This window comes from Denticeps clupeoides, chromosome 9 (assembly GCF_900700375.1).
Source record: "Denticeps clupeoides chromosome 9, fDenClu1.1, whole genome shotgun sequence".
Classification (NCBI taxonomy): domain Eukaryota; kingdom Metazoa; phylum Chordata; class Actinopteri; order Clupeiformes; family Denticipitidae; genus Denticeps; species Denticeps clupeoides.
The window spans coordinates 17,736,784-17,762,372 of record NC_041715.1 but is presented as its reverse complement, the minus strand read 5'-3'; the positions used below and the strand labels follow the sequence as shown (position 1 = coordinate 17,762,372).

General features: G+C 41.6%; 1 protein-coding gene across 2 annotated transcripts in view; it reads left to right on the top strand.

The window, feature by feature from the left end:
• Window positions 1-25,589, top strand: part of LOC114796374 (ephrin type-A receptor 6-like) — a 132,176-nt gene that overhangs the window by 11,268 nt on the left and 95,319 nt on the right. For both annotated transcript variants that reach the window (XM_028990259.1, XM_028990260.1), the window contains exon 3: window positions 17,073-17,736. In XM_028990259.1, coding sequence (XP_028846092.1) covers window positions 17,073-17,736 — 664 coding nt within the window. The remainder of the gene's footprint in view (window positions 1-17,072; window positions 17,737-25,589) is intronic.

Sequence of the window (25,589 nt, the reverse complement as noted above, 5' to 3'; positions counted from 1 at the left end):
GCAAAGTGATTTCAAATTCTCTCAAAAAAACTCTATACCTTTATTTTTAATTTGTTTAATGCATATGTTGACGCTAATGGCAATGGTCTTTAGCCTCATGTGATGTTCGTTCGAGGTTTCCTCATCTCAGAAGTTCACCGTCCTACTGTGCTTATCCAAGCTTGCAATAAATGGCTGAGCAGGAAGTACAACGACTGCTCTTCAACGGATGGCCCCGTAGAGTGTTTCACCAGATCCGGATATTTAAAGGACCTGGCTTTGCTCTTGGTACAGGAATTGCTCCAAATTTGTCCAAAAAGTTCAGTAGGCGTGGTATTTTTTAGCATTCTTAACAGTGTTTGATTTAGCGTCTGCATGCACTCACAATAAGCTTTTCTCAGCAAAGGCAGACACTGTTGAAATATGCATGAGTCATTTCCCACGAGTGTACTGATACAGGACAATTTATTTATTAAATTGCGCAAAGCGGCTTAATGGTATTAAAAGCATGGTGTGCTCTTTTGTTTTTGTTCGACGCCTTTATAATGGATTCCTAATTTGAGCATGTTCAATCCATTGTAAGATTGTTGTTGGGCTCATCCTTCTGCTGCTGTTATGTGGGCTTCTAAGTTTGGCATTCTTCTTTTATGTAATAGTGCTACCATAAAGGTGATCCTCATTTTTAACAGAAAGAAATGATCTTGCTACTCAATGAGCATTCACAATACAGTGCTTATGTTTGTTTTGTTGCTGTATGTTATGTAACCCATTAAAATTTGTTCTGCAACATTCTTCATGCAGTTTTATCCTAAAATTTGTGTCATTTTACAACTCAAAGACGAGCTACGGAATCTCTCGTCTATGGGGTACTTTTTGTGTGTTACCCACTAGGCTACTACCACCCAACTCTTATTGTTACCCATTTAACAAATGTAACTATCCAAGTTGTTTTCATATGTGTGCCACAGTGGGCCCTTAACAGTAAAATAGTCACAGGGAATCTGGAAATGTCTGGTTTTGTCCATTTTTTTGTAGACTTCATAATTTCATTATGGGTCCAGACTGTAGTGAGTTAATTAAAATGTTATCATTGTATAACAGTGATATGACTTTAGACATTTTAAACCATGATTGTTAATCTTAAAGTTTGTAAGAGCTTTAACTACAAACCACACATTGGTCATAAATTCCAATGGAATGAAAATATATTATATCTTGTACCATTCAAAGGAGCAATTACAGTGCTTCTAATAGATCCAGCATTTAATTAATCACAATTGGAATGCCCTGAGCTATTGAATAGCACTGTGTTTCGGTTGTTTAATTATTGCTGGCAAAATACTGAGTGTCACCTCCAGGGGAAGCTTACGAGATTATAGACAAAAAAGACAGGGCAGAAAAACAATCTTGAGCGTGAGCGGCTTCCAGTGACCTCTGTCATTACGAGGCTTGAACAGTGCCAAGGGAAGTCTTAATTGGCTCAGTTCCCATCAAAGATATGCCAAGGGCAACACTTAATGTACTCCAACACCATTAAATTGATGCCATCAGCACCGTAAGTGACAGCGTTGTGGCGAGTGTTAGAAGAGAGAGGCAGACAGTTAACAATTAAAGTGGAATTAAGCCGCGCGCCGAAGGACGAGGATGCTCGAGGAGATCCTTCCCTCCCCAATCTCAGCACCTGCTTAAGCGCCATGCAGGGATGTGTCATAATGAGCCTGGAGTTTGAACTCTCCGGATGGCGTGACAGAGTCGGTGAGGTGGGGGGGTGGGGCAGCTGATGCTTGAGAAGTGAAGCCGCACGATTTAAATTTATTGCCCGGAGAGCGGGACTGGGATGCTCTCCACTTGTCCATTGCGGAAAGCAATCAGGGCCGTCCTGGGGAAAACATTCCCGGGATCCTGCTGGGGTGATGGTTCTGTAATGAAGGGATGGAGCCCTGAAGGCTGCCAGAGATGCAGCTGAAATCTAACCCAAGGTCACGCTTCTCACACACGCTATCTGCCTTGAGACGACCTGTCGCGCCGGGTCGGCGATTTAAAACTAGCCTGTTATTTGTGACGGCATCGTGTTGATTGTATTGTATTCTGTGATGAGTTGTAAATCGATAATGGTTGTACATCATGTCACGGCAGAGCAATTTGGTTGTTTTCTGCTGGTGGCAGCCGGTCCGATTCAAGTCATTTTGCCCACAAAATGGCCTGAAAATCTTTATTTTGCGCCGATTCATTGATCCTACTGGCTTAATTCATTACGTGAAGCGTTTTTTGTGATGAGCGCCATGGCAGCCATGGGTTCTTCTGGTTTTAGATGAGATCGGCTTTAAAAACTGTTACACCACATAAATGATTGCAGTTGGGTGAAGGGTGCACTTTGTTCTTCCACTTTCACCATGTGTAAGCTTTTGTCTGCAACAGGATGTGTCATTTTTTTAAACTTTGTCTGCACACACTTCTCCCTCGACGTTGATTAATATTCTTTCCTGTTTCTGAACTCAATTTTCCTCTTGAAATGTTGACCTTTTGACAGTCTGAACAGTATCCCTGAATCTCGAAAAGGGTTTGATCAGTGGTATGTGAATGATTTATATCATTCAACCCCTCTGGCCGCCCCCAACTGTTTCTTTCTTTGCATATTTGAGCAGCTTCTCCATAGACTTCCCTCATCTGAATGTCAGTGACTTGTGGGATGGTCTCAGTGCTACCACTGCAACGGTCATTTAGTTCCAAGACACAATATTTACACATTATAAATGTATCAACAGAATTTAAGGTGGGTGAAATACTGCTGCCTATTGGATGGAGTATGCATTTGCCACATGATCATAACTCAAACAATGCACCTTTAATGAAAAACCGAACTGGCTGAATAGAAAAAAGCATTTTTTTCAGTACTTTTAGGGCGCTTTCACACGCTTTCACACAGTAATCACACTTAGGTGTGCATCAAAACAACTGCACCGAGACCCACAAAAACGGGTGGTTTTGATTTGAACGGTTGGATTTGAGATTTGAGATGGGAACAGGGAATTTTGGGTAAATTTCAGTGTCATCTGCTTCCTGTATTTACTTTTGTTGTTCCCACAGTGATACATCTGACCAATCAACAGAGAGAAAGTTCTCGCGATATTTGGAGTGATGATTCGCTTGGATTTTTTACCTGTGTGAAAGGAAACCAAACCAAAAGGAAAATGATACAAAACTCACCGACTGATTCGGACCAAATTAAACGTACTGAGGTGTGAAAGCACCCTTTTACACTGTTTTGGACCAATACAAACTCAAAATCAAAAACACTTTTTTATGATGTGTAAAACATATTAATTATAAAAACAATTCGCCTAATGTGTATGCCTTTGCACGATGGGAGGAAACTGGAGAACCCAGAGGCAACACGAGGAGAGTAGGCAAACTGCACACACACATTGAACTCTCAAGTGAAAGTAAAGTGATAGTGAAACACAGCACAGCACACGGTGACACAACGAAATGTGTCCTCTCGTATCCGTCTCATAACCAAAATGTATGTTGAATGTAAAATACATAATTTTACAGAATTGCATGTGTTTGTCTTAGCATCTTGTCTAGCAAGCTGTTTCTGCCTTAAATCCGAAGAAATTCCTAGCAATTTAAGCTGGATGAACGACATTTACACCGTTGGTACCTTTGTTCTCTGCACAGTGGTTAGGGCTAGTTTACCACTTTTCACATGATGGCTGTATTTTATGTGGAACAGAATTCAGACTAAATGGCTTCTTTTGATGAATAACCCTTCCTTACACGCTCTTGGAGGGAATGGGTGGCTGATATAAATCTACTTGGCAGGTTGGCATGCCGTACTGAGACTGAACAATTCTGCCTTTTTGGGGGGGGGGTTGGACCTGGCAGTTGGGCTGAGGCCTTTATCTGCTGCAGGTGACCGCATTTTAAATGTCTTTCCTCATTGGCCGGGTTCTCTGTCGCTCTCGCTTTATCTCAGCCTCTGGTTGCTCGGCTTTAATTGATCAGCCCCGTCTTGAGGCAGGGTCATTCCTTTCTTTTCGACATTCATTTCCAGTAATCACACATTAACCAATACAGACTGGAGTTAAATTGATTTCATTCAGGGATGTCGGGAGCGGTTACTCAGAGACCGTGGATCCCTTGGGAAGGGTGGCAGACGGTCTCAAGCTGAAGTGTACGGTGTGTTTTGCTCCGGAGCAGCCTCGGTGTAAAGTGTCTTTCTCTGGAGACATACGCTCTCTCACCTCTGCTCTACAGCAGATCGATGAAATAATAATGTCTGGGATGAGATTCATGCTTTCTCCCTCAATGAGATCCGTTAAAAAATTTTTTGGGGTCAGGAGGTGTCACAGTTTACAAATTCATTTCAGAGTTTGGTCATTTAGCGTGTCCTGCGCGCCATTGTGTGCTTGTCTGTGCTCCGCAGCCGCTGCTTCGTGCATCCGTCACCCTGAACCCAGATCAGTTAGAGCTGAGTGCACCAAACACTAACACCCAGGCGGGCTGATTCTCCAGCAAAAAATAGATATGCAAAGCAGCCACCTCACACTTTCCCCACTCAGGCTTTAACTTGGTGAAGATCGAATGGGGGGAGAAAAGGAAAAAAAAGCAACTTTAAACTCTGAAGGGCTGACAAGATTCAAAAGTGGAAAGTGTTTTACGCCAGTGAGAGGCCTTGAGTTCTGATTTGAGAAACGTATGAAGTTCAGCACCATCTTCAACATCTCCAATACACACAATAAAGTTAATAATTAAGTTTATGCTATTATGTTATAATTATGTCATTTTCATTCATTAACATTGGACACAAAACAAACTAAAATGCTCTTATTTCTATACAGGTATATATATAGCTGTGGGGCCATATATATGTGTGTGTGTGTGTGTGTGTGTATGTGCCATGACCGCACAGCTATGTCTGCATATATAAAATAGAACCTATAATTTATGTCAGTGCGCGTGTGTGTGTGTATACAGTATATAAAGTACTTTTTATATTTTATATATATGTGTGTGTGTGTGTGTGTATATATATATATATGTGTGTGTGTGTGTGTATGTGATTGCAGAATCCATTCTTAAATGCAGTGTTTTTGTAGAACGTTGTTGATATTCCATATAATGTAGTTCAATAGAATATACATGAACACAGTTTACTCCACCCTGTGCCAGTCAGGCCTGTGGATTCTTATTAAAGTTGCAAAGTGTGTCCGTCACTCGTTTGAGCCATAAATGTCATGGAGCAGCATGCAGGACACAGTTAATCACACTTGCTCTTGAGTGAGCACATTACCGTCGCTCCCTCTCTCTCTTTCTCTCTCTCTTTGCATTGTGAACAGTGGGAGGTGGCATTTTGGCATCAGTGCTCCAATATTTCCCTTTTTCAAAGCGTTTGATTGTTCTTAATTTGGAACAGATGAAAGTTGAATTGCGTGAAAGAGCACCAGCGTTTCTCTGCGGCAGCCAGCCACCGGAACCCTTGTTCCTTTCAGCCTCACCTGAGAGCCTCAATGGTTTATTTATTTGTTGTCCATTATATGGACTGTGCTGGCATTTACTTAATATTATTTAAAAACTCCAACACACTTGAAAGCTACTCGATTGTTTTAATCGATTCTCCTGAAATGGCATTTTTTTTGTTGCTCTGGAGGGTAATTAAGTGTTCTAGTGCCTGTAACTGTGGGGGACGGTAAGGAAAAGCCACCACATTTAACACAGCAAAGTTAAACGCCTGGTGCGTGCTCCCCAACGCATGGCCACACCCTGTCAGGCTGGTGCTGCCGTCCCATGAACTTTCCACCCTGATTGTGACCTGTCTTGTCCTTTTACTCTTGCCTATGAACCAGAAGACCACAAAGACCATCAAACCCCATTACGGCCATTCTGTCACTGAGCTATCCCTTAACCCTGAGTTTCTCCAGGGGAACCATCCCTGTAACTACTGTAAGTCACTCTGGATAACAGCATTTGATAAATACCATAAATGTAAAACATGTAAATGTTTTACCTGAATATTGCACGCTGGCTGTTTATCCTGGTCCTACACCAACAAAAAGAAGGTGCTGACCGCAAATCAAACAATAAAAATGAGTTGGACAATCCAAATTTGGCTAATGCATGGGCCCCATGACAGAATCAGGAGGTTAAGGACCCTGTTGGCAACCTTATAGGTTATACTAAATGTCAGATTTGTCATTATACCTTGTAAAATTCTATGTGGGGCTGTCTCTTTAAAATTCAGCCCTAGAAGAGCTGCTTCAGGGTAATGGGAACACATGCTGAATTCCAGGCTGTACTTATCTTCGCCGATGACACATTTCAGGCCGGAGCAGGAGGTCGTCCTACGGGTTTTTGTGCTTCTCTTCATTGTTCGGGGCGTTTATGATGAGGAGCGGCGTAAATCCAATAGATATTCATTTTGGTATCTATGGTGCGCATGATGGATAGGCAGCTGGGACAGCACTGGTGGCTCCACATTCTCTTTGATGAATTCAGAGATGAGATGAGTCTTTGGATTTTATTCAGTCATGGGCGTTGAATTGCCCCAGTCAATCAAAGATGTGTGTGTATGTGTGTGTGTGCAGCACAGTAGACATTGGAGTCCATGAATGGCGCTGGGATTTTATTTAAATTTTATATGACGTTATGCATATAATTGAGGTTGCTGCTCTCCACTCACTTGATCTTCAGTGCCAAGCTTAAATCGTTGCTTTCATGATTCGGGCACACTGCACTTTCACACTGAAAAATTGCCTTTAAATTTAACAATTCTGTGCATTTTTCAAGCATATGGGCAGATTTCATTTTTGCCCCTTGGGGTGGATGTCGTTAAATACAAAAATCCCAGCGACTAATCCTCTGCAACGCTCCGAGTCAGGGGTCAGTGTCCCGGCTCTTTCATCTCCATGGCACAGATTTGACGGACCCCCGAGAAGGAAGGCTGCGCTTTCCTCGGCATACCAAACAACCGTCCTCCAGGGGACGTATTGACTCTGCGTCCCGCTGCTCTAAAGGCAGTAAACAGACCGAGCTGAGACACAGCATACACAAAAGCCTGGAGACGCCTTCTTATTCCAGAACAGGCGCCACACAACCAGAGGGAGCGAAGCACTTGATCACACCTCAGCTTCATCTTCAATTCTGAAACCCTCTGGACATTTGCGTTTTTTTGGAGTGACTGTCAGGTGATTTAATGGAATTAAACCAAAAATGTGTGTGCGTTTGCGTGTGTGTGTGTGTGTGTGTGTGTGTGTGTATATATATATATACAGAGAGAGAGAGATTCATTGGTGGTTTGGATGTTTACATTTACATTTATGACTTTTATCAGACGCCCTTATCCAGAGTGACTTACGATCATTATTTACAGGGACAGTCCCCCTGGAGACACTCAGCGTTACATGTCTTGCTCAGGGACACAATGGACACTATGGTAGTAGGTGGAATTTGAACCTGGTTCTTCTGGTTCATAGGCGAGTGTGTTACCCACTAGGCTACTAACACTTCTCTTCACAGAAAGGGTGGAGCGGATTTTGTACTGATAAGTGCACCAGGCCTTCTTGGTACAGAAGAGGGGTCCAGGTGACAATTATGTAAGCTAATGTGCTCAATGGGGGTGGCGTTTCATCATCATCTTTAATTATTTTGAGGACAAGATTAAGATCACAAAGAAAACCAAATCCAAGAATCCAGATTGCTTTTTTCAGGCAGTGGAAGGCTCTGCCGTAGCTCTGTGCTGCCCCTCGCGGGTCCTTGTTTTCCCATCAGCCACTTTGAGGTCCCTGCTGATGTCAAGGCTGAAACTGTAATACCTCTTTCCTGTTGACAGGACGAAATGACATTATCAGCTACCAAGCTAGTGATCAGAGGATGATGATTTAGGGGAGTATTGTTCTCTCCCACCCACCCAACCTGGCTTTCTGGGCTTTATTCAACCATTGGTTCTTCAGGGATGAGACAGGGGAAGAGAGCATGTCCCTGGATTCTCAGCATTACTGGGTCTAAGCAGTAAATCTGTATTTCATTTATTTTATGGCACTTTATAGATATAAGGCCCTATTTTCAAAGCACTATAATAGACATAGTGCTTGGGGCACTTTTGACTTTGAGTGTCATTATTTCTGTCACCCTGGAGACAGAAATTTAATGATGTTTTTTAACTGGTAGGAGCCCCTTACAATGATTGACGACCTATGGCCTAATTCTGGATGGTGTAAATCCATTCCAGTCAGTATTAGAATCTGCATCACATTTACTGGCAAAGAATGTTAATACACAAAATGAATTTGGTTCCAGCTGTTGGTGGTCCCAAGCAACACAGTTTGATATTTAGTATAAAAAGCAGTACAATATATATAAACAACAATACATAAAAGCAAGAAATTCAAATCTGACAGAAAACACACTATTACATAGATACACGGAAGTGCAAGCAGTGTTGCCAGATAAGTGATATCTTCAACTCAAAAACATTGAACAAAAACACAAAAAACTGGCAACATTATATGATAAATATTTAGCAACCATGACAATATGTTGTAATCTCGTTTTGGCTTCTCCTGTTAGGGGTCGCCACAGTTGCCACAAATGGTCTGGTTATCTGCACATAGATTTGGCAAAAGTTTTACTGTGGATGCCTCTCCTGACTCAAAGACGCTTACATGCTTCCCCAGTTGCTGGGTTAGCAACCATGAGAGCGTATTCTCATCAAGCACTTTTTCCTCACCTCCCAAACTCAAAGCAACTTAATCTGGCAACCCTCAGTCCAAGGTTCTGCCTCCTTGTTAATTTTCTTGTGCACAGAATCATCTCTGTTACAGACATCACCATGCCCACTACCAAACATTTACATTCATTGCTTTATTTCATTTCATTAAATTTAGCAATTTATTTATTGCTTTATTTCATTGCTTTTTCACAAACGTTACATATTGATGAAGATTGTCCTAGTGGGTAACACACTAAGAACCAGAACCAGCATATGGGGAGCATTTTTCTGTACAGTCCTGGAAAAAAACTATTTTTTGCAGTGTATACACTGTTCCGCCGTTAAAATTACCCAGCTTCTCGGAAATCTGAATAAATTTGTCCTGGGGGAAGCGTCAGACAAAAAGCACGGAGCAAAATAAACAGCTCAAAGTGTTGTATTTGCTGAGATCACAGGACTCCGTCAGGTCTGGGCGCATTGGCCCATAGGGTATTCTACATGCTTTTAAGTGCCCTGAAAGGAACTGGCCGCCGCAGCCATGATGTGGCGGCTGCCGCTGGGATTAGTTAAAAGCTGCGCTGTGCGCCGGCTTTTCTGAAGCATCCTCTAAGGCACTGCCACTCTTCAATGTCTCGGCAAGGTCACATAAAACTGCTGTTCAAAACACACAGCTTGATGCCTGTAAAGTGTGTGGCTGTAAAGCACTGTAAATAAGCTGTGCATGGGAAGCAGGCCTCAGCCGTATTGTTTTAGTGGCCACAATAAAAGCCCAGGTCCATATTGTGCAAATGAAGTGCCATTGTTGGACATAAATATTACAAAAAAATACATTGAAATTATGCACACATCTGTTTTATAATCTAAGACCAAAGGCAATTAAATAGAGGATTTTTTTGCAGTTGCATGATGTAAATGTTGTTTTGGATCGTCTGAAGTCATCTACGCTTATGGTCATCAATACACACTTCTTTTGAATGTTGCCATTAATCAGTCTGAGGATTGACAGGATATTTAATTCCCTCACATCTTCAGCAACCAGAAGGCTACAAATGATTTCAAATAATCAAAAAGTTGTTACCATCTTCACTTTTTTGCTTACTTTTATACGGCAAATGAGATGTGTGCCCTTCTGAAATAACTGTGTATTTCATTTCAGAAATCAAAGTAGTCCACCATTGATGGGACATTCGATGTCGGAGGAGGCTGTGCATGCAGACACTTTTCTGATCATTAGATTGGTTCATAAGATGTTTCATCAGAACTACTATATTTTAATGCTTAGGACAGAAAAGCACACAAAACACTAAAGCATATTTAATTTGGTTGTTTGCTGCCCCACTGTACATCTGTGATCCTATTCAGCAATCCACTGCACCAAACGTCTGTTATCTGGGCCTGAGACATGATAAATTATGAGGTGGTTATTGCGCAGAAACTCACTTTGTTGCACTGAAAGTTTCCCTATCTGGAAACTTTTAAATCTGGTTTTAAAAAAGTCTTTTTATGAGCAAGCATTTCATTCTAAGTGATACTGCCTGCCCGTTATGTTTCTTTATGTTTATTGTTTCAGCTCGTTCAACACTTTGAGCCCGTTGCTGGTCTTTAAATGTTCTCTATACATAAAAATTTACTTGACAAATCAGTGCTTACAACCTGATTCTAGATCAGACAAATACTGTCATAGACCTGTGTCTGGACCATGTGTAAAAATGAAATGTTCAATTTGATGTTTAGCAATAGTGCTAAATAGGGGGCAGTGGTGGCCTAGCAGTTAAGGAAGCAGTCCCTTAATCAGAAGGTTGCCAGTTCGAATCCTGATCCGCCAAGATGCCACTGAGGTGCCACTAAGTAAAGCTCCCCGGTCGCCTGTCATGGCTGCCCACTGCTCACCAAGGGCGATGGGTTAAAAGCAGAGAACACCGTGTGCACTGTGTGCTGTGTACCACAATGACAATCACTTTCACTTTAAATTCATTAAAGTTATAGAATTTAGATTTTTAGTATATATTTATTACACTGAACCACCCCACTCCATGTGCTTCCCCCTGTCTCATTGCTCACTCCATCAGTGAGCTCTCACCCTTGGAGAGGTCTCGTCCGTGACTCATCTTTAATGTGGCAAACGATGAAGGGATTTACAAAGAGAAGCACAAACTCAATAAATGTCTCCATAAATAAAGCTCAATAAATCCTTTTTTTCCTGTTTAAGGCACCATTTAGGATCAGAAAGGCCCAGAGGCCCTTTAGTTTTCATTTAAAGGTCCAATTCGGCAACAGGTCACTATAAGAATGCACAAGCTCCTGTTTAAAGAGGCTGAACTTTCACTTTTTGGCGGATCAAAGTGTTTTGTAAGTTCAGACTATGCAATATAATGCAGCACTTTTCCACCAGAGTGCATGTTGGAAGATACCGCCGATGCCCCCGCCCACCATAGCCAACTCAGCCCCGTACATTTTTTGACTTTTAAATTAGAAGAGGAGCGCTTGAGCATGCACTAATGCAAGACACATTCATCTACTGCGAAGCCCACAAAGGTAGGCGCCATATGTGTGCGGCGCCTTTGTGGTGATGATTAAAGTCGGAGTGCTTCTGCGGTGTAAAAAAAAAAAAAAAAAATGACAACATAAATTCTTGTTTGCCTTTGTGTCTGTTATCAGTTGCTTTTCACAGGGAGGGGGTCTCCTCATTTCCAGACTGCTCACCAGCTCGCATTGGCAGCTTATTCCTCCTCCAGGAAGATCGTTATGACCGGACCCCCCTCTCGGCTGCCACCGTAATGCCCGTGATGGGGAAAAAAAGCCAAGTGAATATTTGTGTCTAGTAAGCAACAGACTGGCCTTTTACTTCAGCAAAAAAAACGACAGTTTTCATATCGGATTTACATGTGTGTGCACACAATGCTAGACTCTTACAACTAAGCCAGAGGATGGTGTTTATGACTCGGAAGAGTACCTCAATACGTTTGTTCAATACAGACGGACAGTTCATTATGAGTATGGATTTTTTTTTTCTTCTTCCGTTTGATCGGACTCAATCCCTGTAGCATTGTTGTTCTCTCTCAATCCATCTTCCTCTTTCTCTCTCTTTCTCAGTACATAGATCACGCCACGTGGCACGGTGGGGTTCGGCTTTTCACTGGAATTCCATTTACAAGGGGCAGGGTGCCTGTGATGTTGTGTTAGAGGCCGAATATGGCCGAATATAGGATCGAAGGAACTCACGCAGAAGGCTACTGACCTCTTTATTAGGTCGAACTCAGGTCACTTTATTAGGCCAAGTTAGAGGCAAGTAATGTGACTGATATGATCACGACCGTTTGATCTAACCATAATCAAGATGTCCCGAAAATAATGTTGGAGTAAATATGCATCCTCCATATAACACACACATATACATGGTATGCTTCGGTACAGGAAACCATGTACTACTTGTTGTATGTAATTACTGCTCAGTTGGGTGCCTTTCTGGTCAATTTGTGTGAAATCTTTTAGAGCATTGAAAATGCCGTTACTATTTTCTGCATGGACCTGACTCTAATTTATATCTTGGTTGAAAATACAATTTAGAGCCAGTGTTTCCTTTAATTTCCTTTTCATTGCTCTGTGAGTTTCAGCCGAGCTTCCTACAAGCTTCCATGATGCATTTTAATTTAGCGGAACAGCAAATTTGACTTTTTAATGGCGCATATTTTTTCATCCCATTACAACGCCTCACCTCAAACCTCTAAATGTTTCATTTCCATTTTAACATTTCCAAAGGATCTGATTAAGTTGGCCATTGAAAGCTGTACAGCCTTATTATTTCAAAAGAAACACATCTCTTTTCAACTTTGAATAATGCAATCATAACCAGCAAAAGAGGCCTTTAGTAATTCATGTTTTTTTTTCACTTAAACATTTAATGTTTTAACGTCTTTGACACGCTGCATTATCTGGTTTTATGTGAGAGTAAAGTGTGCAATGTTTAATGTAATTAACCAAATGTTTTCATGTGTTAATGTGCACATATGGTTTATGTAGCAATTTATGGCATAGGTTTTTTTTTCCCAGAATATAATTCCTCGTCAAGAAATCCCAAGGTAAATACTGTTCTAGGTTAATGTATTAATACTGAATTAAATGATCTTGTATTAAATTACAATAACACATATACATATTAACATATATACATATTAAAACATATGTGTTTTGTTCAATCAGTGAAGTGTCCTTTTCCCCCTCCTGTTTTTCACAAATTTATTTTACACCCTGTCACCATGGACACAAAATACATTGTTAATCCACTTATTTGTAGTTGGTGTGAAGACATAATTCTATTTCTTGGTGTAAGGGTATTAAACTGAGGTTTTCTGCACTACTGTTTTCATCCTTACAAGTGAGAAACCCTGTTTGGGGAACGGTCAGTGATCTCTAAGTTGCATAATTGAATACAGAAGCATAACTGAATTTTCTAGAGATTGGGGTAAAAAAAAAGATGAGTTTATGGATGATGACCTGAAATAATTGCTTATCTGGCAACACTGTTTGCACTATTTTGCATGTGCGGCATATGGGCAGGAGCAGGTTTAAATATTCAAGATGTGTCTGAGAGCTGTCAATCATTGCTATAGACTCATTCTGATTATAAAATATAATTAAAGATCATGTTCTGTGTCATAGAAGTAATTGCACACCAAGAAAGTGTAATTTGTATTACTCAGGTAACTAGTAAGCAGGACTTTTTTTTGGTTGAATCTACTTATCCATCCTGAGATCATCTGACATTAGCAAACAAGACCCATTCCCCATGTCTTATTACAGCACTTCACAGTGCATATTGGAAATAACTATGAATGCAAATTTTACAACATGCAAGCCTGTGTTCATCTATACAAGCAACAGGTTTATGGGAACAAAGATTTCAGAGAATTTTGGTCTGTATAAGTCGATCCACTGAAGCCAAGCAGATTGTAAAATTATTGAACCAACTAGTCTCTGCATAGGTCAGTTAACATTACCGCCGTAATGCGCTGATCCATAGAATCTGCAGTTTCAGTTGGACGTGTAGACATTCCATAATTCTGGTCAGAACTTATTGTGGTTCAATTTTGCCACTCAGTGAAGGCCTGTTTTTTTTTCTAAAGGATTCCATGTTGCCGCTCCCTGTCCATCAAAAGTGAAGCCAGTGATTTACGCTTCAACCATCAGACGTTACTTTAACCAGTGGGTGTTCCGTTTTTTGGTATTTGATATATTTTTTTACCACCCAGTCCCTTCCAAAAAGGACCTCAGAGACGTGGTGAGCTCTGAAATCTCTTTGATGGGATTGTACACATACCCCCTGCCTTTCAGATGTGTCAAGGTCTCTCTACTCTACAGGACACCACCATAAAGATCCTAATGTGTAGTTATAACTCAGCTGGTAGAGGCGCATTGTGTTGGTGGGATATGAGCTTTTCACAATCAGTCCAAAGGGGCCTTGAACATGTAAAATTATTATATTTGGCATTAAACGCTTTGTTGTGTGGCCCTGTTCCACTGATTGTTTATATGTGCATCCTCCAGGTGGTCCGTTCCCCATTCCAATGACCAGACATCATGGACAACATAGTGATGACGATGAAAGTGTGATGTCACTCAAGTCCTGTCTGCGTTTCAGCCACCTCCACTGTGAATTACAGAGTGACCAAACTAAGACAATGATAGACTCAACCACGGTCAAAGTTTTATTCACTCATGCACAGTGTGTTAGATTTGTTTACAGGGGTCAGGGGATTTACGCAGCATTGTGAGTGTGTTGGTTTTCTGAATTTTAGGTTTTAAGTATGTCATCCCTGCTAGCTGCCTGTATCATGGAGAGGAGCGACTAAGTAACTTTAATACTGTGTAATTATGGTTTTATGAACAAAGTTGAAATTGAGTGGAGCCTATAGCAGCAGACATCACAAATGTGATCTCTGTAAACATCCTTTTGCACATTCAGACAGATTATCAGAGCTTCAATTCAATAGTTATATAGCCCCACAAAAATATTTGATCTATGTAACATTCCTCTCAACTTTCAGGCCCTACTTCTTGGATAAAACTTCAGCACATTTGTTCAGTTTCCTCATATAGCACATCCACCGTTTATGCTTATGCAATACGAACTGTCTCTTTTAAAGAAGGCTGCGGTCTCTCCAGCGAGCCGAAGATCCTGCATCAAATGCAAACCCCTCCAGTTTTAAGCCCCATAGAGTTGGTCTTGCTAAGCTCAGCTATTGTGTTAGGTAAAGAGCATCAAAGGGAGTCGACGCAGCTGGCTGTCGGTGCAGTGATGTCATTCTGCCGCGGTGGGCCGCTCACCAGGGGCGTATTACCCCGAGGATGCACACCTCAGGTAGGCCACATTTTGGTGCCTAGAGCGCACTTCTTGTCAGAGCTCCTTCAGCAGAGAGCATGAGAAAGATCCGCAGAGAGCAGCGTCCCTCCACTTCAAGACCACTGCAGGCCATTCCAACCCAACTGGAGATTAACTTTCTGGCGCATCTCTTTACTTTTTTGGCACAACATTGTGAATCGCGTTCAGAGTCTTACGGGGAGGTGCAGGCAAATGTGCTCCAATTCAAATGAGGAACCACTCTGGCAGAATTGACCCCAAAGACAAAGAAATACAAAATGTAAATATCTTTCTGCCACGGAAACCAGACAACCTGGAGGGAAGACACGTCAACACAGGAAGACCATGCAAGTTCCAAACACATTAAACCAGAGCTCAGATTCAAACTCTTGACTTCGGAGGTGTGAGACCACATTGATAAACCACCACACCAATGCAGGGACCCCACTTCATTGACTAATGAACTGATTTACTGTTTAAATGAATCTAAATATGGGCCTGTATACTTGGATGTATCTCCATTGGTTGTTGAATAAAATCCTCGATCAGGGGGCAAATTAGCAGTTGATTGGTAGTCAGCAATGGACCAGTAATGCCTTATGAACTGTATAATGATCTGACAGCTGTAAAATTTGTCTAGTTTGAGGTTAGTCTTAGCAGCAAACATGATCATACTTTGAGTTTTCCATGTTTGAAAATGACTTTAAATGTTGGTCAAGAAGTCTGGTAAGTTACTGAATTGCTCAAACACACAAGCCTAAAATCTCACTTGTTTACTCAGTTTAAAATGTAAGTAAATTTTACTTTAAAATTAATGTTGTAACTTGTCATCGGTCCTCTGCCATCGACTCTGACTTATGCAGTGTTCCTGCGATAAATGAAGAAAAGAAACGAAAAAGTCATTAGATACGGCAAACCCTCAGACTTCAGAGACCGTCTGTGTGACGGCAGAAACGCGCAACATGCGAAACCTGCTGAAGCAGCAGCGATGCTTTTCTAATTATGCTTCTTCTTGTGGAGAGCTGCTGTTTGCATGAGAGCAAAACTGCTCATTAGAACAGCCATCTTATCAATGGAATAATTGGTCCAAATTATCAGGTCTCTTTTGTATTTCTCTTGACTTTGTTGCCTAATGAAGAGCTTCTGTTGTGTTCTCCGTAATTAATTACTGTGAAAACGAGCAGGGGAAGAAGAAGTGTCTTTTTTTTTTTTTTCCTGTCCTTCCTCTTTCAGCAGGGCGGCAGCGTTATAAATCTGTTAGATGGCAATTAAAACGTGGTCATTGCAATAAGCACCCCTGATCAACGGCACATCTGTGTCTTTGGAAATTAACTGCGGAATTATGCCACTCGTCTTTTGCATGCCTGAAACGTCGGTGAGGTGTTTAGCCCGGCGGCTCAGTATCTCACGCAGTAAACATGGAGCTAAAATAGCTCCTGCCCAGGAGGTAATTGCATTTTTTTTCTCCCTGTGTTCTTCTCTTTTTTATTATTTTTTTTTTTAAATCATTCTTGGAGGTCACGGTCAAACCGGCTTGACCAAACGCAGTGGTCCTTTGTTACAGTGTGAATTAATAGCACAAGTGATGGCAATAAAAATGCAGCGTGAACACAGATGAGGGGGAATTAATGTGGCTGAAAACACCTACTGGCTTGACGGACGTTGGGGAATTGATTGATTGGAAAATGTTTTCGGTTCCAATCTCATTCTTTATAGTGTGTTTCTCAGGACATTGGGGTCATTTTTTTCCCATTGGTTACAGGTTAAATAGGGTGAAGGGAACCTGACCACAACCTAAAGAAGAAAAAAAAACTCCATTAGTTTTTGTTCCAGGAACATGGAGACAAATCACCTAGTTAAGAGTGTCTCTCATGGGGGACTCCATACACTGTTTATAATTTAATTCTGCCTTTGCAAGAGTCAAGGACCTTAAGGCAGCATTAACCTGGGTAAAATGTCACCAGAGGGGAGAAGAAAGACAGATACGGCCCGTAAAATGATTTGTGTACTTTGTATGTGTTTTAGTGGGACGCCATTACGGAGATGGATGAGCACAACAGGCCCATCCACACCTTCCAGGTCTGCCATGTGATGGAGCCCAACCAGAACAACTGGCTCCGCTCGAACTGGATCTTCCGGGAGGCAGCCCAGAAGGTGTATGTGGAGATGCGCTTCACCCTGCGCGACTGCAACAGCATCCCCTGGGTCTCGGGCACCTGCAAGGAGACCTTCAACCTCTTCTACATGGAGAGCGATGAGGCCCACGGCATGAAGTTCAAGCCGGCCCAGTACACAAAGATCGACACCATCGCCGCCGACGAGAGCTTCACGCAGATGGACCTGGGCGACCGCATTCTGAAGCTCAACACGGAGGTGCGGGAAGTAGGGCCCGTCAACAAGAAGGGCTTCTACCTGGCCTTCCAGGACATTGGCGCGTGCATCGCGTTGGTGTCGGTGCGAGTGTACTACAAGAAGTGCCCCTTCACCTTCCGCAACCTGGCCACGTTCCCTGACACCATCCCTCGGGTGGACTCGTCCTCGCTGGTGGAGGTTCGGGGGGCCTGCGTGAAGAATGCAGAAGAGAGGGACCCGCCCAAGTTGTACTGCGGGGCGGACGGCGACTGGCTGGTCCCGTTGGGGCGCTGCGTCTGCAGCATGGGCTACGAGGAGGTGGACGGCTCCTGCATCGGTGAGTAGCGGCCTCTCACCCCAGCTCCTGGGACGGGGACGCCCGCTCCCCACGCTCCTCTTGCTGAAAGAAGCTCAGAGGTTATTTGCGAAATACGCTGTAGACTGGAAAGCAGGCTGACTACTGCATAATGGCTGCTGTCAAGAGTCCCAGCATCAGCTGTCTCCACACCGCGCCGAGCTCATAGGCGGCGGCTCATGCTTTACTGCCAATACATTAGCATACATTTCTATTTTAGCGCCTGGGAGTTAACACATGTCAAGACTCGGTATATCCATACATACAAACATTAGCATAGTGTCTTTCTCCTGAATTCGGCAAAAGTGATTGCCTCAGCGTTCCTCATCCTCCCTGCCCCCGCTGTGGGGTCAGAGCCATATTCTAGGTTGGAGGAGAGTATACATGATTTTCTAATTCTATTTGCTGATGTACTGTGTACGCCAGAGTTTCTTGTATATGCCAGGAAAAGTGGTATTTTCAGGTAGGGGTTTGTGTTAATGAGGCACATTTTAACATTACTGGAAATCAGAGCTAAATTTGAATGCAGGGTTTGTCCCTATTGAGGATAAACATGTTGTGGAGGTCATGGTGAGGTCGCCATCATGATGACAGTTTCATTCTTCTTCTGGTGAAGTGGATGAAGCCCAGGTTTGTGCATATTACTTTGTGAGGCTCGAATCCCGCTGGCACGCTTCTGTTTATTTTTTTATTGCCCCAGCATTTAGACATTAAATTATTTACTCACGTTGCACAGTGCGCCAAAATTATCCACTGTATTATTCATATTATTTAACAGCTGAACATCACTGTTTTATCTCTGCTGCCATCCCAATGCGCAGGAATGGAAGATAAAAATAATTATGCACATTGCATACCCCAAATATCATGCAAATTTGTCAAGGTGAAAGGACACCACTAGGGGAGCTGTTTTATCACCCCTGCCCCCATTGTTGGTACAAATTCAGTTTTTTTTACCCATCGTGGATTATTCTAATGATCTAATGTTTAGAAGGACTTGCTGCTTAACATTGATTTTCTAGGTCCACTGAAGAACAGTTTGCATTATGGAAATCGAGTCGTAAATCTGCTCCTGTTTTTCTCAAGGCGAAGCTGCCCTGCACCCTGGGGTGTTATCAGTCAAACGAATCACCCAATAGATTAAGGTTGCAGTTGCGCACACCGCTGTCAGTTGTCAAGCTGTGTGTCTGTAATGGGGCTGAAAAGCGAATCCTTTCACAGCTCCCTTAACCCTCAGAAGGCTTTCTAAAGCCCGGCTACAAATGTCGGCTTCTGTCGGTTGCGCATTCATTGCGGTGGCCGCGTGACTGCAGTTCTGTGATGTCGACTGGCTCACGACTTTCCTTACCTTGCTGATTCTCAGTCCCCTGTCCTCTGCCCTTGTGGCACTAATGACTGAATCCGGAAAGCGCCGGTTCTATTAGAAATCTCCACCTTAAAAAAAAAATCATACTGTAGATATCATGTTGTAAAGCTAGACAGGAAATTCTGTACCTTATCTAGCACGTGTAGACTACTGGATAAATGGGTCTAGTGACACTTTCCGGAATCGTGATGATGTTGAATTTCTACATATTTACCCTTCATCAAGTATTCATGTGGCCAGTCTACCTTAAAAGACTAAAGGTCAGATATTTCTTGGGTTCTCGGGTGGCGAGTCGGTGAACCCTGGTTGTATAGCCTGGGGCTGTCACTGCGGGCAGAGGACATCATCAGAAGGTCGTCGTGACCTCCCCGATCAGCTGGAGCTGGATCAGCTGTGAGGAATTTTTACCTTGAAACCTAAGAAAGCAGCCTTTAATCTTCCGTGTCTCCTGGGTTCCGTTCCGCTAAATCGGATACAAAACCTTGAAAAGTAGTTGTTATGTAGGGGAGTGGCTTTAAAGCATTGCTGCCTGTATTAAAGGTGGCATTCGGTTTGCAGCTCTTTTGGGCTTTTCAGAAGACTGAATTCACTTTTTTAATGCTATATTTTCCCTTAAAATAAAAAAAAATAAAAGTTCAATGTAAAATGGATATAAATTATGTTAATACATGTAGTACTTGTGTAACTGTGTATGTGATTAATAAAACTTTTTATCCACAGATTATACTGTATTTAGAGCAAATTAATTCGCAACTTGTGCTGACAAATTCAGTGTTAGAAGCATAATTATACATTGTATTAAAAATTTAAATGGAAAATGCTATATACAAATTTGAACAGTACATAATGAAGATATCTGTATCAGACCAGTATGTACAGCATTACTCAAAGTTTGCTCTACAAATGTAAGGTTAAACGTGTTTTTTTTAAAAAAAAGATAATACTCAGGGTGCATTTTCAGATTGCAAGTTTAATGTTTTAAAATTTGTCAATACTTACATTTATATTGCCCCCATTTTTATGGTGGGTCCCCACTTACTTTGACATTTCATGGGTTGCTGCTTGTCGAAAGAATTAAAGAGTTCACAGTTGAGTTTCAGCCTGATGTGACCCAAGGCAAAACTTGTAAGGGAAGACAGCACTATGCTTGCCCTGTGGCACTAAGCACACTTCCACAGCCTCAGCCCATATGCCTCTTCCACCCCAAACAGTATAACAATATGCTAATTAGGACTCAATTTTATATGCGGATCAGTGTCTTCCAGCGTCCAGGCCCTTAGAGATTCATAAGAAATTCATAGGCCTGCCTAAGCCCAGGCTGGCTGTAGGGAAATTGCTATGGACGTGTTATTAAGATACTGTTCCCCTACACACACCTTTGATCAAGGTAATGAAGTCATCAGACGATGGTGTGACGCCAAATTTATTTACAGCAAGGGCCGATTTACACATTTGTAGCCGATTATTTTTTCCGTCAATTTCATCGTTCGGTTCAGATTGACCCCTCGGGCTACTAATAGCATTTTTTTTTTTGCGCAAACTCAGCCAAAATAGACTTTCCCATTATTCTAGGATTCAAAGAAGCGGGGTATTTTTTAAATCCCTGTACAGTAGCAGGGTGAGCCTTTGGGGAGGTTTGGAATTGTGGACGCCTCAGCCCCAACAGGAGCAGTTCGCCGAAGCCGTGATGCATGTGAGGGTGTGGACGGCTCACATCAGCACTCTGGAGACAAATGGCCCACAGAATAAACAGCGGAAGTAAATATAGAAACCTGCTCCATTCCTACACCAGACAAACACATGCACAATGACAAAAAAGTTAGACAGGGACACTCCTCTTAAATTTGCATGCGCACTATTCTGTTCCCCAAGGCTATAATATGTCAAAGTTGTTCATGTTGTTCATGTATTAATTTAAAAGAACCTATGTTCTAGCTCGTACTTGTTCTCATTCATGCCATGTTGACCAAAGCTGGCCATAGAGTTCATACTCAACTGCAAGTAATTGCCGACAAACGCGCCCTTTTACATTATTAAACAACATTTCAAGTTCGCATAACATATGGTGTGGTTGAAGGAAATTTGTGTGTAATTAGCAGATATTAAATTAAATGACTTGGCATTAAAACAATAGTTGAATGAATGCAGCCCTATGATTGGTCACTCTCTTCTTCATTGCCTGGACTTTCTTACGGTACGACAGGTGAAACCCAGAGAACATTAATAAACTTTTTCCGTACTTTTAGAGTAACAGCTTGGTGTTGCATACATAAATGCATAAGGTCGGAAAGTTTGTACTGACCCAAAAGAATGTCGGCCCACCAAGCGTAGGCCCAGTATACCCGACTACCTGTCCAGCCCTGTCCTCTATGTGCAGATTATATATTTCTATCATACATTTTGTGAGGAATTGATTTTGAGTGACATGCTGTCTGGCTTTTAAAAAGAAGGCCTGGGGATAACTGGACAAAAGTCTAAAAGCCCCTGTTCGCAGAAGCCAGGCAATCACCCCTTTAATTTAATCTTGATTATTTGGACACAATGGTGCCCTAATCCTAATACCCTGCTGTCGGTTTTCTGTAGAGCGGCCCAAAAGAAATCGTCTGCTGTGATTTCGGGTGCTGCGGTGCTCACGCATCCAATCAATTACTCTCAATTTTCCAAAACCAACATGGAAACGTAAGAGGCGGTAGGAGGTCATCAGAATCTCCGGTTCTTTTTCGCGCTGCCATAAATGAAACGGATAATGTTTCATGCTGGAATGTGTCCAGATAATTCATCGTTTTGCTGTCCATCAACATCAAAGGCCACCATCTGCAGATTTTGGCACCCAGCAGAAGCACCTGACAATTGTGTTGGAAAAAAAAAAGCTCTTCTCAATCTTTTCCTTTAATTAGAAACAAAGATATAAGATGGTCCGTTTCCAAAAATCTGTAATGCCTCGCTCGTCTGTGATGTCTTTGTTAGCACTTCTGCAGGTAGGGAAATGATTCTACAATAATTATCTATAATTAGGATTAGGCGTAATTGGATGCTCAACTGAAATTTGTTCTCATTAGTTAGTGTTCAGATTTTTGTTTGCAGAGCACCAGCGTAACCTCTTCACAGCATGAGCATTTTTATTTACGGATTCCGCGGCGGCGTGTCGGTTATTGCTGCTCTCTGATAACGTGGTGTTTGAATCCATGCCTGTGTTCCCTCTCTAGCTCCTCAAGATTCTCCGGGTTCGGCCACAGTCCAGAGGCATGGAGGCATGCATCGCCATGCCATGAATTGATGATGCTAAAGTGGTTGTGTGGCACCAAGCAATGAACTTGCTTCCAAATTGCTGGGATGGACTCCAGCATCCCTGCAGAAATGCCATAAATGGGTCTTTATGAAGATGCCTGGGGTATGAAGATAATTTTTGAAAGAGGGAGAGACAAACAGTACCCTGAAGTTATGGTCAATCAATAATGCAACATATTATTTAGTGCCAGATGAAAGGATGAGTTGAACAAACAGTATCAGAGGAGCGCTGTTCATTATTTGTCACATTTATCACATTACTTTACATCACTTTGATGGTCATATTTGTCTTACCACCGAAATATAATAAACTCTTCATATTGTTTTTATGTTAATAACACATCTTGGAAGGAACAAGGTGACAAGCCGAGCTCAGATTTCAGAGGTGCTTTTATTAAATCGCATCATGCCGAAATGAAACCGTTTTCACCGACATTTACTATTTGGCTTGGGTGAACGCTCTGATGGGCTCGGATGTTTGGAAGGTGTGCATTAAATCTGAAAGGGCAAGTTGTATTTCGAATGCACAAACCACTCGATAAAACAATGGGAGAAACCTTCTACCAAAAAAAATGGTTTGGCAAGGAACCATAGTATGCTGCTTGGCTGTTGGGTCATTGTCCATGGCAAATGGTTTATTAAGTCACTTCTGGTCCCAGAGGAAGCAAACAATGTGACCCTAATTCTACCTGTACGTTTACATGCTTCAATAAGACGTGTTGAGGGCCCTTTCACATCTAAAGACAAATAACAGGTTTTAGCTCATCCGTTGGCTGTTGACAATACAGCTTGAATTACGTATCACTTTACATATAACAAGTAAATTGATGGTAGAGCAGCACAAACAAAAAAAAACTCTTTTGTGATTTCATTCCAACTTGAGCAAAAGTGCAAAGATGTGAACTCAAAAAACATTGTATGAAACCCATAGCTTAAATCAGGGTATCTTCTGCTCTCAAACCAGGCGATTGTCTCTTGGTTTTTTTGGGGTTTTCTTTGAACTAAGAAATAGTCTTTTTTGTTTGGAGAGATATATTCAAACAACACAGCACTGAAGTCTCTTTAATGGGAAAAGCTTGAAAAGAATTTTTAACAAATGGGATATTCAACATCAGAATTCTAATCCATTTCTAGCAACATGACACAAATGCAAAATACACATTGGTTATAAACTTCGGTATTAAGAGTCTACAGGTACATGAAAACCACAGGCACCGCATGTCTGGCAAATTCATCAGAGCTGTCAGACAAACGTGAATTGATCATGTTGATGTACAACAACCATCTGCAGAGGTGCATTGTTTACTGTCAGGTCTGAAATGAAGTCATGTTGTGTGGCTTTGGAGAACATTTACCCGTCTGGAAAAGCTGGCAGTTTGAAGAATGTGACGTGCTCCACATACAGCACCTTGCTACATCATGCAGGTGTGCTCTTCTGACGGAGCAGTACCAGGTTCAATCAGGACACTGTTTTCTAACTTGGCATTAAACACAATGCGACATGATTGATTATATAATATAAAAAAATAGATAAAGCAAGAAAAATCTTTACTGTTGTTCGTTTAAGTTATATATTGACATGCATCATTTACAACAAGGACAGCGTTTTTTTTTTTAAAACTCTTTTTATGAAAAATGAATGAACTTTACATAAACAATTAAATTGATGGTAGAGAACTACCAAATTTGAGAACAGGTTGAAACTAGCAACGATTAAATGAACTTTACATAAAACGATTAAATTGATGGTAGAGCACCACATACCAAAACAAAACTCTTTTGTGATTTCATCCCAACTTGAGGAAAAGTACAAACTCAGAAAACATCCTATAAAACCAGTAGCTTAAATCAGGGTATCTGGTGCTGCGGGGCCCCATAATCAGAAGGCTGCCGGTTCGAATCCCGAGCCGCCAAGGTGCCACTGAGCAAGGCACGGTCCCCACAAACTGCTCCCTGGGCACCTGGGTTAAATGCAGAGGACACATTTCGTCACCATGTGCTGTGTTTTACAATGACAATCACTCCACTTTCACTTTAAAGATCAGAGGGTAGGAAGCGATTTTGTGTTGTTTGACCCTGAGGATGAACCAACATGCTTGGCGTATAGCGCTGCACTTCCACATCAGTGTTTTTGGCTTAGCGTGAGCTGTGTTTTGCCCATCTATATATTTCTAATGACATAAGTATAAAGGGGAAAATGGTGGAGATTTTGTTTTACAATATTTAAAAAGTCAAGTAATACGATGTGATATGCGCTCAGTAAACACCGTGGGTACAGGAGATTTGTCTTTATGAGCGCGCTCCCCCACATAATTGAAGAAGCGCTTTTACGGTGAGCTTATGTCCGTCTGTGAGATAGTTTCAATTACAGGAAACGATGTTAGATGGGTTCAGGAAATAATTACATGTGCCTCGAGCTGCCAATGTGAAAATTGTGAATCGCCAACTGTGAATGACAGCTTCTATCAGAACAAAAAAACCTGCTCCACCAAGACACCCTGAGAATCACAGCCAACGTTTCAGTTTAACACGCAACTGCTGCAGAGGCTTAATTGGCTTCACAGACTTTTTTATAGGTCTTTGATATCCTTGATTATAAATAAAATTATTTTTGAAACATTGGGAGTCATAGAAATTAGTTGAAATTTGATTTTTGTTTTTTACCAGGTGTGAAAGGGGAGTGAGTGTCGACCTATATTCAAACTGGCTGCTAGTAATCAGTCCGATTAGATTCGGTTAGATTCTTGATTATTTCCGCATTAATTGACTAATATTGCAATTTATTCTAAATCATTCTAATTTACAAATATGAATAAAAAACATAAAATTCTTAACATTCATAGCTCCTACACTCAAAATTACAAAATAAAACTCAAGTAAGAGTGAAATAAGTGTTAAATAATGACAGAGGTAGCATTGAAAGCATATAATACTGCTACTTCTTGGCGCTGACATCTATGTTTTGGATCCAGCGCATCGGTGCATATATATTCTGTGGCAATGTATTTTTTGCGTTGACTCAATCGATGCCGTGGATGCATCACCACAGCCCTACATGGAATAATGTTTCATGCAGACTGAGATTTATTCAGCATTGTGAAAATACCTCTGTGTGCATACGTAATAAATGATGGATGTTATAGTCTTAAAAACCTCTATATTTATATGATAAATTACTCTG